Here is a 13,093-nt window from a genome sequence, read left to right as displayed (position 1 = left end):
ACATGCTATTCATATTTTAGCGTTCGAGAACAATATAATATTTATACGACTGACGAATACGTTTCGTCTACATTGTTTTGCTCGGAGGACCAATCGTTAAGCTTTGTCTGGGCTGAAAATACTTCATCACTATGAGAGCGTTCATAGACAATTTATTATATTCTTCACTTGTACACAGAGTAAAGAATATTTACATAAATTTGAATCGATCTAGAAAGTGCAGTAATCATTTTTAAATGTAATTCGGTTTTGGGATAATTCACTTTGACGTATATTCATGTAGACAGTGTTGTAGCAATAAAAATATTCGCCGCAGGTGATTTTTAGTAAGTGCCTTTATACGGGCAAACTGAATTTAAAGTTTTAGCTGAATGACCATTTTTTCCTGGTTTTCTTGGCAGGCCTTTTCTGAAACTATTGATCTAAAAATCCTATAATTCATACCCTCCGTAAACTTTCGTCCAGTGACAAGACACGAATCTGCACTAACTACCGCCTTTTCTCTTAATAATTTACACAAAGACTTAATTATAAACGATCTTAATATTATAATTAATAATGCTATCAACAAATTATAAGTCAATCTTATTCGACTCGATTTTCTTGTTTCTGTTGAACAGATCCTCCTAGTATGCCACACATAGAAGGATATATAGATGGAGAAATTATCGACAAAGGCCAATATGTCAACCTGCGGTGTGTATCAAAGGTAGGAAACCCTCCAGCCCAACTGACGTGGTTCAAAAATAATCAACCTATCCAAACTGAATACAGGTAAATTAACCAAAATTTATAATGGCTGTTTATAAAAATGTAAAATGTAAAAACTTATATCTATTGTATGTTTAATGAGTAAATCGTCAGGACCGTAATTATTACCTTACAATAAAGCAAACACACAATTCTTTAATGTAATTAATTTTTTACGACGTGGTTAGTATTTGAACTGTAGTAAACATAGCAATTGCTTTGTTTGAATGAATTAATGCACTAGCCATAATCAATTACACNCAAACACACAATTCTTTAATGTAATTAATTTTTAAGACGTGGTTAGTATTTGAACTGTAGTAAACATAGCAATTGCTTTGTTTGAATGAATTAATGCACTAGCCATAATCAATTACACGCTTTTAATCCACATAAGATGTTATATTATATTCCCACGCGAAACACTCAAGTTAATCTGAATTGAGTTTTCGATAGTCGAGTCTATCAGCCAGTTAGTATTTTTCTGAAAATGGTTGATTCAGAATTTTCTTTTCATCGTGTCAAAATGACCCAATGAGAGGCCGCGATTCATACACTTGTTTACCTAAAAAGGTTTTATGTTTTTCTCCGAACCGTTGCAGTAAAATTTAATAACTTAACGGTATTTGAAATTATTAACACTAAATCAATTGATGATAACTACACCTTTCATCATATCATTTTTCGCACAATCGAGCAATTTCGCGTTCATCTTGAAATTTGTACGCCACACATTTTAATTCTCTCGTAGCGGCAATTCTTTTTTTATTTTTGGTCTATAAAATGTATTCACCTTTTTTCTGTTTCAGAACCAGTGAAAAAGTGTCGGAAAGCACGTACTCGTTCATTGCAGACGTTTCAGACAACAATGCGAAGTACAGATGTGAAGCGAAAAACTCAATTAGCCAAGTTCCACTGAACACCGACGTAGTGCTTTCGGTGTCGTGTATGTACTTTTCAATTTTAGTACCTTTACATTTTTTTACTTTTAGTCGATATAATTAAAATTCATCCCATTAGAATTGCCATCGACAAAGGCTAATTCTTGTTAAAATACAAAACTGGGTGCAAAACGGGATATTTACTTTTATTTCAAACAAATTTCACTACATATTAAAACGTTATCGGATACACGATATAGGAGACCGGGAAGGCGTGTAGAATGACACAGTTAATATACCGATATTAAAAAATTCATCGCTGTTCAGTGTAATGATAACATTAATATTGAAGGATCTCAAAGGGCAGCTTGTTTTAATGTAATATACATACCAACGAGTACTTAAACAACACTATCGTTGCCGCCGCCGCCGACGGTTAAGGTGTAGATGCCGCACAGCCTCGATCTTTTCCTTTACCTACGATTTCATACCGACGGTTTGATTATAATAATATGTAAACCATAATATCCAGTACACTATTTAAAAAAATAAAATAAAGAAATTTCACCCTGCAAGATGTCTGTAGCATCTGACAAACGATTGCTATCGCTCTGATTATTATCTAATGCATAACATTATACTGGCGCAACAACAATAATATCTAGTTCCCATACTTAATAACATCAAAAACGCTTTGTTTTACACTAGACTGCGCTTCTCACACCAGTCGTTTACCTTTCATACGACACTAATTACCTTTGGAGTTATTATTATGTTTGCTTACAACTTTTCCTTTGGAAAACATAACACTAATTATAAAACGTAATCAAGTAATAAACTTCTGGACTATATTATTTGATATTTTCTCGCAATCAACTAAATTACGAAGAAAGTCAAAAACAGTTTTACACAGTCCGTCATTTTTGGTTTTTCCTAAAATCAATTCATCTTGTCAACAAAAAGACATTATAAACGTGCCATTTATAGGGAGTGATACATATGTCTTTTCGGTTTTTCTTTATCAAAGTTGCTCTCCAGAAAGGAGGTCAAGTTTTAAGAATGAATTCCCGAGGGATGGCATACAGTTTCTATTTGGTTACATCTTTTCCTTAAATAAATAGTTGGATGATTTTTCACTGTTTTTTTTTTTTAGTCGCTTCGGGTCACGTTAAAATCAAAGGACCAACTGAAGCCAAACAAGGGGAAATAATAAATTTAACTTGTGAAACTGGTCGCAGCAATCCTCCGTCGGTGATCAATTGGCTAGTGGCCGGTGAACAGGAAAGGAATAGCACGTCCACAGTGGTAACTGCGCCGCAATCGAGTTGGATAACAAAATCAAACGTTTCATTCGTCATGCCGGCCGGTCAACGGTCGGTCGTGGCCACTTGTCAGGCCGTCAACAACAACCCCTCAGACCGAGTGGTAGCCACCCACAAGATTAACGTGCTGTGTAAGTACAACAAAACTATAAATTTATATTACATCTCGTGAACGCAAACACACAGAGATGAACTAAAATAATAATAAAATTAGGTTGAGTTTAGTTTTCTCGTTTGTGGAACGCACACCCACACACTACCTCTCGTAATGCGCGCCTAGGTGTTGGGTACACAGACACTCGTATTGTTATTAAAATACTCGGACCGCGACCAGATGAAGGATATGGTGTGCGCGATTCAGTGGTAATGAAGTCACACGTATATTGAATATCGAGTGAAGAAAAGTAATGAGAAAAAACCACAATCTAGTGTATTAGATGTCACTCAAAAGGAACCGCGTAACAAACAAGAAAAATAAAACACAATAACGTATAACAAACGTATAAACAGTAAATTATTTATACAGTATATGACCGGAAAAAACAACACTGCGCTAATAATATTTTATTCAAACAAAATTAGTCTATTCAATAAAAATTATTCGATAGTAGGTGGGTTCAGCTCGAATAAAAGTTTTCACGTTACACGGAAAACCTTATGTAACAGTCGAATCAGATCCGTTTCTTTGGAATTGTTTTTAATATCCGAATGTTTAATATTTCCTTCCGATTTGCAATCATGTTCAGCGCACACATTAAAACATAGTAACGTATGTTTTATAACAAATCAAAAATAATAACCGGACCGTAAATGCTTTCAATAGTCCTTAAACTCAAGACGACCATTTTTAATTGAAATCCGTTCACCAATTATGTAACTCCAGCTTGTTAAATTTTATGTGGTGTCGTTTTGATGTGTACCGATAAAATAACTGGTTTTTGAAAATAAACACGACTTTATCTAACTGAGATACTTGTGTTGGACATTGCAGCGTTAAAAACACTTTTATCTAAAGAGATGTATAATATCGTCTTATGAGCGGCCCATTTCAATAATACTCTTAGCAGTTTCGCGATTCCAATATTCAGTGAATAATTACTGAATAACTGAGAAATAATCATACACGATATTTATGTATTTTAAATCAGATTTACAATCGCTTTTAAACACTACAGCCGCCTAGCAATAAATCAATTTTTCCAATACTTCTTTTTAAGGCGCAACGTTGTAATTGAAGAGTTAAAAATCAACGCGCACTACCATTTTATTATGAATATTATCAAATACTATAAGAAATCAGCCAAACGAACCCACGCTTGTTTCTAATTCTGTGTAATGTACAGTTAACGGTAATGCCGCATTTATTTTTTAGAGTTATTAAAAATTATACACGACTTAGATTACTCGCCATTCGCTTATGTATAGCGCACGTCAGCGTGTGTGTGCGTTTTTCTTATCATTTAATATTTTTTTTACAGATCCGCCTGGAGCACCGATCATAATCGACTACTCGTCCGGTAATCCAATTCTGTCTGGAGTGGTCCATAAGATGTCTTGCTTGTCGACCGGCGGCAATCCGCTAGCGTCGATCGCATGGTACAGAAACGATAAAAAGGTATCAAATTAATAATTATTGTTTTTAACCTATTTGCGCTATGGCTGCTCGTGTTCTTTCTAACTTAAAACCACCACGAAGAAATAATATATTTTTCCGATGAGTGTATTATGAATAAAATAAAAAGAAAGGAAAAAAACTGATTCAAAATTACCCTTAGTGTAAAAGTTTCATGGACACCCAGAGGTAGTAAAAGAATCATTTCCGTAAAAAGGTCTGGGTAAAAAAGTTCTGTTGGGTTATATCTATTTATATTGTACCCGAGAGGGGTATGGGGTTACCCTTTTTGCTACCAATAAAGCTTCGCCTTCAAATCTAATTCACCGCGGTCGCTCGACTTCCGAGACTGTTCGATAAACGCAATAAATATCTTTTTGGACCTTTCTATCGACACAAAAAAATGCCACTACTTCTAAAACCTCAATAGAATCATCACGGGTATTCTAAGGTGAGCAGAAACGACTTTTTAAAAATCTTGTTAGAAAAACGATTGGTACTGCGGCCCGTCTTAAAATACATTCGGTAAAACAGACGGTTTGATTGCGGATCGGTATAATAGAACGCGATTGTAATTTGAACATATAAGCGCTTTAGCTATGTCAGACAAGCATTTTTTAATAATAAAAATGTCCTTCATTTAACTAAATAAAAACGGGGAAAATACACAATAAAAACATAAAGAGCCTTTTTTGAATTAACTCAAACAAAAATGTATCTATGAATCATGCAGAGCGGTTCAATTGTTTTTCGAATAGTAAAAATCTTTTTTTTGATTTTACATCCCAACCTAATCTAAAATCGTCCCCTTAAATTCATCGTTGTATTGCCAACGTATCTAAAATGATGGTTACTTAAGTCTGTGATTTGTATTATTGTACAAATAATCAATTAAGTTTCAGTTATAAAATCTCCAAATTTCAATTATAAAACATGAAACACGTGATGGGCATAACTAAAACCATTATTTTTTTTTAATAATATGTTAATATAGTCTAATAATATATACAAATTACAAATTCCAAAAAGAGTTAGTCCATTCGTTAGCAATGCAAATAACATAAATAATCTATTAAAACAATTCATTTAGAATAGAAATCTTCTTCTTGACATTTAACCCGTTGAATCCCAATTATTTAACAGATCCATAATATATTTCTAGTGTTCGCGTTGAAAATTTCTGTACTACTTACAAATGTATTGTTTGGTTGCATGTTTGGCAACCGGTTTGTGTTAATCAGTCTAACGACACACGTTTATACGTAATTATAGCTAGTAATTATTTTAACGGAACTCAATATAATTGAACCATTAATACCGTGTAGTGTTATAATGTAAATAATTAAAAGTCTAATAGAACTATGTGTTTTTGCCCTTCGTCATCAGGTGCAATCGGCCATAACGAGCAACGAGAATTCCGTTTCGGCTGATCTATCATTTCTGGTCAACATCACGGACAACGATGCAACGTACAAGTGTGAAACAACGCACCCTGCCCTTCAAATTCCGCTGATTAAAACCATTAAGCTAGACGTACAGTGTAAGTGAAAACGATTACATTGTAATGATATTGGGTATCGTCAAAGGTCCAAATTGGTTTTTAGAAAATCATGATTAGGTATTACTTATGAAAAGTAGTTAGGTGAACGAGCGTACTCAAAACGAGTGTTTTGAAGTGAGAGTACAGTGAAAATAATATAGAACTGATAATAGACAGGAGTAGGTATGTCTAGTGCAAATCAAACATTAGCCCATCATACTGATAAACACGGCCCGTGACGCAGAACTCGATATCACTGGCCGGAAACTGTCATGCTAATTATGGTTATTTTACATTTATTAATCTGTTGCTAGTCGGTGATTTGAGTGAATTAAGAGAGTAGAACAGGTGACGATAAATTTTACTTATGTAAACGAGAATTAGAATCTCTGTTTAGTAACGGACCGAGCGTTCGTGGTGTGATGAAGCCTCCGCAAGTTCGCCAAACTAGACAAACTAGTGTTACGAGCCAATAACAAGAATTAATTGAATGAACTATCCTAAATCCTAGGCTTTGAATCAAATGTGTAATTATTACGCTCGGCCTTAGACATAAATTCATCGTCCTGCTAAGCCCGACCGATTGTGAGTCGTAATGTGCAACAAGCGCCCACCGAAAGTAACAGGTGCGCCCGGGTCGGCGTGGGCCTCGTGTTCGATAATAATATAATTAATTCAAACGACTTTACACAGCAATTTGCGACCGTTTCCTTAAACGATCGGCATGGCTCGGACAAAATTGTCCGGCTTCCGATTGTACGAAAGTGAACTGACTGTTGTGATACAGGTGGTCGTCGATTTATGGCCTGATAAATGTTGAGTTATTGTAGGCATAACACATCGACCCGATAGAGTATCGTTTAATTAGCGGTTCTTCGAGAAGTTTCTTGATTTTCAGCCGGTCGTGTGTAGTATTTTTTTATTAATCGTACAATTTAATATCGCGTTCATTCGTGTGTGATACAATATTTAATAATTCCAGTCATGCCCGACCACCTGCACGTCAAACAAGAGCCGGTGCACCTGAAGCCGGGCACGAGGGCAACACTCACCTGCGAGGCTACGTCTAGCAACCCGGCGGTAAAAATGAGCTGGTGGCACGAGGGTATACCTGTCACGGAGGGCATCAATAGCTTCTCTAAACCTGGTCTACATGGCGGCAAACTATCCACTATTCAAATGACAGTAAACGTGACGCCTGAAGTGGACGAAACGGTGTACACATGCCAAGCTACTAGCTTGGCTCTTCACAAAAGCATACACCGAGAAGTCACCTTAAATGTTTTGCGTAAGTTTATTTTATCAAAGTCTATTACAAACCACATGTGTACGATGTATACTCGTGTACCTTATTTGGAATTCATAACATATTATATAGTCGCTTGAAAGGCTATTTGCTGTAAAAGATACTACTCACACTTTTCAGGAGAGCCAAAAAATAATTTGGTCTTTTTTTTTTTATTAAAATTGTCAAACTTTTGTAGTTATATAATTAGCCCTTCATTTTAATGCGTATTATATTAATCTTCATGAAAAATGTATAGTTTTTTAATTATATTAGTTTATCAATCTTAAGTAAATATTTTTAATTTATTAATTGCGTTGTTTACTATATATTATTTTGTCGTTCACATCATTTTAAAATGAAATACTTCAAACGCCACGAATTTGGCGTGTACGTGAAAATTTTAAAAAATATTGGCGATTAACACAACAACTATAAAGTCGCTTACTACTCACTCAATTGAATATCATGTATGCGTCCAAAAGCATCATCAAACTATTTTCGTAAATGATATTATAAAATTTTTATCTTAGCTTTAACCTTTGAAAACCTTTATTGGACATTATAAACGTATTTTTTTACCCATTCAGTGAACCATATCTACACACCTGTTCTATTAACTTCTGTTTCTTCGTTAACCCTTCAATGGTTTACCCTGCACTCACACGGTTATGATAATATTATTAAGATTGTTTCTTTAGCGTGACCACATCCGATTATTAAAATCTTTCAGCTGCACTGCAATGTTAATTATTATTATTATCCGTTTATATTTGGTAATTCAATAATCAAGCACATTACATATTCATTTAATTTAAATCGATGAGTTCTCCTCTTAAATCCACAATAATAATTTCAAATATTATTTTTACATACATTGTTGTTAATGACTAAGTCAATATACAATCTTCAGTATCTCAAACATTTTTTTAGAAATGCATAACGAATTGGTTATAACGTTTCACTTTATACATATTTAAATGAAGCGACCCAACAAACCTAATTGTCTAATTGTTATTAATTTCCTTATGCAAAATCACTATCATATAACGATAAAATTATTAAAATTAAATTTACCCCTGTATTTTTAATAAAATGTTATATATATATTTATTTATTTCATAATAACGAAAATTAACAGGATACATTTAAGAAAACGCGTTTAACACTATTTTTTTGGTTCTCCATAGACAAACCTTCATTTGAATCATATCCAGACCAGATCACGTCTTCGGAAGGAGATAACCTATTCGTCATGCTGCAAACAAAAGGTCGTCCAACGCACATGACTTACAAATGGTTCAAAGATAACGAGCCGTTGCGGACCTTACACGGACTATACCTACGGGATTCCAATATGAACATCACGGGATTGGTGCGAGATGATGCGGGCAATTACACCTGCGAGGCGACCAACTCTGAAGGGTCGTCGTCTTTAACGTTTCAGCTGACAGTTAAATGTAAAGCAAATCTATTACAATAGTCCTAAATAAGGTTTTTTTGTATTTTTCATTTATTTTTCAACAGATAAAGCTACCGTGACAAACGCTTCCGTCGGAGTGGTCGTGACCGGAGGTCAAGCTGCCATTCTGTGGTGCAACATCGACGGTTTTCCTTTAGGTGCCGAACACGTGACCTGGACACGTCCAGATTTTGATTTCGATGGAAGAACTTCCGCTGTATTCCGGAATAAAACGTCGTACCTGACAATAATAAATGCAACAAGGGCGGATGCAGGATCATTTGATTGCGTTGCCAACAACGGATTGGGCAACGTCTCTTCTTTGTCAGCTTCACTAGTTGTTGAACGTGAGTGTCGCTTATAAGTAAAAATGTAAAAATCATCCGGTATACTTTTGGCTAACCCGAACAGACCGAAATCAATAAACATTTGAAAATAATTGGGCCATTTTTGTTCGTTTCAGATAAACCTGAGATGACATTATTGGAAAACGAAATGAAGACGGCGAGCAACGCGGGAGTCGCGGCTAAGTTACACTGCCGAGCTGTAGGCGCTCCGTCTGTTCGGTTCACCTGGGAACGCGATGGATCAAATATAACGAGTTTGTCTGACAAGTACATCGTCGAGGAAAAACAGGTAAACTTTTAAACTTCTATCGTGTTAAATATGTATTTGTGACGTGTCTAAGTACAAAAAGTTAGACCGAAAAGAATGTTGTTGTTCATGGGCATTATTTATTGATTTGTTCTTTATAACAATAAATTAGAATGACTCGGATTATTATTTTTTAATTGAATTAGTAATATTTGGCAGCGTGTTTGAGTTTATGTATGACATGAATTCATAAAAATAATAAAACTATAAATACTTTTATAGACTAAAACAGTTATTGGTACCAAATCACTAATAATAAAATTTGCAAAATTTTGTATTGATTGAAAATAGTTAATTATTATTGTTTCCTCAAAGTATCTGATTTAAATTATTCGTTTGGTGTATTAACAAGAATAATTACCACTTTCTACACGAATAACAAGTTCATAGCTCAAAATAATTGAATATTTTACAAAACTTCCGAAAAATAAGCTTACTGAGAATTTAATATAAGAATTAAGTATTGATATAGAATTAAGTATAGCTGAGTATTGGCGCCGGGGGGGGCTACACTCGATAATTCGGTACTAGAGGCCCATGCGTTAATTTAAAGTCATAAGGGGTGGGTACCGATGGAAACACTTCTAGTTGTACGCACACCGTGTCTAATAATAGTAATAATGGAAATCATGTATGTTATTTTGTGTTATACAGTTGGACGCGACGCGTTACGAATCGACGCTAACAATACTTCAAGTAGAGCAGTTCGATTATGGAGATTACACGTGCACTGCCAGTAATCACTTGGGATGGACCAGCTCCGTAAACCAGTTAACGGTCTTCTCGCACCCCGACCCGCCGATCGATCTTCGAACCGTCAACACCACAGACACGGCCGTGTTGCTCGCATGGTCTCCTGGTTTCGACGGAGGTAAATACCTCTTAACCGGCTATTTAACTACGGTTGCAATATTTACACAACATCTTTAACACTTTTTAGGAGAACCGGCAAATTACCGAATACGGTACAGGGCGTTCAACAAGCAGACGTATAAATACGAGGATTTGGGCAATGAAACTCAGTATTTAGTCACCGGACTGGACCCGGACACTTCGTATCTCTTCGGCGTGCTGGCGCACAACGTATACGGCGACAGCCAATACACTTCCGAGAGTCTAAGAGTTACCACTACTGGCGGATCGCCCGTGACCGACTCGGGTCTCAACAAGGCTGGATTAGACCGCGGAATGTACATAGTATTAGTCTTGCTGGCCTTAGTCACAGGTGGCCTCATACTATTGAACATTATAGTGGTCACTTATTGCATACACAGGCGACGCAGATTCAACAAACGCGTCAACGGTAAAATTTTAATTTTTAATATTTTCAACATCAATTCAGTTTTATTTGATGCTCTGAACAAATTTAATATTTCTACTGGGTTTTTTTTTTCGATTGAATGTATCTCTTTTAATAATCCATCTACGTTTTTTTATCTATATTATTTACAATGTAATTTTCTGTGTTACATTCATTGCATTCTCCATTAATCTTACTCGATATTTATCCATTTGCAACTTACGCTTACAACGATACAGAAAACACGCGAGACGAAAAATAGAAGCAATTATATACAATAAGTAAATGTTTATTTAAGTTTTGACTAATTGGTGTGTTTGCTTTTTGTAGATAACACAGATCAGAGTAGTAAAACACCGACAATTGAAATGTATGCACCTAACACATACAATGCAGGCTACGATGAAAACATGAGTTCTATATCAGAGAAGTCCGAGACTTACTCGAATGTCTCTCCAGATTACAATGTAAGCTTATATCGTATAAAGTAAAAAAGATCATCATCATTTACAATTCAGTAAATTTTCATAAAATAAATGATATTTTAAATCAATTAAATTCGTAAAATATTCTTGACCTAAGAATAAGAGTAGCGTATGTCCAAAAATAACAACTATTAATAGTTACTAGCCAAATTATGATGTACATAATTAGTTTTTCTATTGACAAAAAATCATAGTGAACTACAATTAATCTTATTTATTAATTCTTAATAAAAACGATTATTCACTCAAAATAAATATGATAAAAAAACTACTATTAGTAAAATGACAAAACTAAAAATTTGTTTACATTTCAGGACGATCATCAGCAAAAATCAGCAGTCGAGCAGTCTTATATGATCGAACAGATTGATTATCCTTTTATCAATGAAAACGATCATACAGGTGCTCGACAACACCACCAGCAATACGTAAGCGCAATAGATATAAACGCCTATGACCATAACACAATGGCACAACATAACGTCAACGATCGTTTGAATCTCGGTAAGGCCTATTAAAATACATTTTTGCTTTTTTACCTGACAAAATTTTGATTATTTTTTGTTTCTTTTTTTTTTTTTAATAGAGGATCGTGTCTTCCGTCATCAACAGCAACAGCTCTTGATGCCACCTCCTCCAATGCCCATTATAGCGGAAACAGCCAGGGTTGTGCCGCCGCTTCCTGTGTTGCACAACAGACCACCACCTGCAATACCCACTTCTTTGACCGGTAAATATTACAGTCAGTCGCCACCTCCGCCCGACGTCACCGTGTTTTCCACGCAAAACTTCCTGAAAACGTTTGCACACACGCCCAGCGAAACTGATGGTCATTTAGTCTGAAAACCTGCTGATGATTAGCGCTTGACAGTTTGCAAATGTGCTCGAAGGCAGTGCTATAGATCCGAAAGCGGATCTATAGCTCTCAAAACGCGACGGGTACGAGCTGGCCAACTGCGGTCGTCATTCTAGTCCTCGACCCGCTCGCCGACGGCAACTGTGAAACTAATTAAATTAAGAAATTATCATTATACCATATAGCTCTATACTAAAAATTATATTTATTCAAATTTGATCTCGAAAAGAATGAATTGTTGTTAAGACTTAACTTAATTTCGTACCATTACTACACTTATATTGTAAAGTAAAACTATCTATGAAAAAGTTATGGTACACATTATATAATAAGATCTATAATATAAAAAATTGCACAAATCATTTATTTTTTCTTGCAATTCCTATTGTTTTATTACTTCTTTTTTTTTTTTTTATTGAGTTAATAAATGTGCCAATACAAATCTAATTTTTATTTAACTGATATCTCTAGTAGATATTTTAGGTTATTTTTTAATACCTATACAGTTTTTTTTTATTAATTTTGTTTGAGTATTTAGTTATCCAACTCATGAATTCTACTTTTTATTTATTTTTCTCTGCTTATGATTTTTATAATTTTTTTTTTCAATTTATTAATGGCATAAATATACATACCAAAACATATTACTCGGCATTGTTATCTGATTACATTGTATAAAGTGTTCTAAATAAATCTGTAAAAATTATGTTTTTATATGGCATTTAATAAAATAATATTATTATTGCATTGATTCAATGCAATAATCAAGTTATATATTAAATAATTTTTACAAAAAGATTTTTAAGTGTTATTAATTGTAACATAATAGAATTATATAACATTGTTATTGTAAAAATGTACATAGTTTAAATAAAAATACTTGAAATTATTATCAACTTTTATTAAATTTTAATAATCGTCAAAACAAAATAATAAATAATTAATA

At 34.4% G+C, this 13,093-nt stretch overlaps 1 protein-coding gene across 1 annotated transcript in view; it reads left to right on the top strand.

Moving 5' to 3' along the window:
- The window catches only part of LOC126899747 (nephrin-like), a 45,051-nt gene extending 32,176 nt beyond the window's left edge, over window positions 1–12,875 (top strand). The window contains exons 6-19 of the mRNA XM_050674907.1: window positions 621–774; window positions 1,560–1,696; window positions 2,785–3,084; window positions 4,432–4,568; window positions 5,952–6,105; window positions 7,088–7,393; window positions 8,581–8,850; window positions 8,918–9,199; window positions 9,316–9,488; window positions 10,161–10,377; window positions 10,447–10,809; window positions 11,137–11,273; window positions 11,606–11,795; window positions 11,878–12,875. Of these exons, the coding sequence (XP_050530864.1) occupies window positions 621–774; window positions 1,560–1,696; window positions 2,785–3,084; window positions 4,432–4,568; window positions 5,952–6,105; window positions 7,088–7,393; window positions 8,581–8,850; window positions 8,918–9,199; window positions 9,316–9,488; window positions 10,161–10,377; window positions 10,447–10,809; window positions 11,137–11,273; window positions 11,606–11,795; window positions 11,878–12,134 (3,077 nt within the window). The 3' untranslated portion in view covers window positions 12,135–12,875. The remainder of the gene's footprint in view (window positions 1–620; window positions 775–1,559; window positions 1,697–2,784; window positions 3,085–4,431; window positions 4,569–5,951; window positions 6,106–7,087; window positions 7,394–8,580; window positions 8,851–8,917; window positions 9,200–9,315; window positions 9,489–10,160; window positions 10,378–10,446; window positions 10,810–11,136; window positions 11,274–11,605; window positions 11,796–11,877) is intronic.
- The last annotated feature ends 218 nt before the right edge of the window (window positions 12,876–13,093 follow it).

The sequence above is a fragment of the Daktulosphaira vitifoliae genome, unplaced genomic scaffold, assembly GCF_025091365.1.
Source record: "Daktulosphaira vitifoliae isolate Bord-2020 unplaced genomic scaffold, ASM2509136v1 Scaffold_2, whole genome shotgun sequence".
Taxonomy (NCBI): Eukaryota; Metazoa; Arthropoda; class Insecta; order Hemiptera; family Phylloxeridae; genus Daktulosphaira; species Daktulosphaira vitifoliae.
Note: the sequence above shows the minus strand (reverse complement) of the source record. Positions and strands in the feature narration are given on the sequence as shown.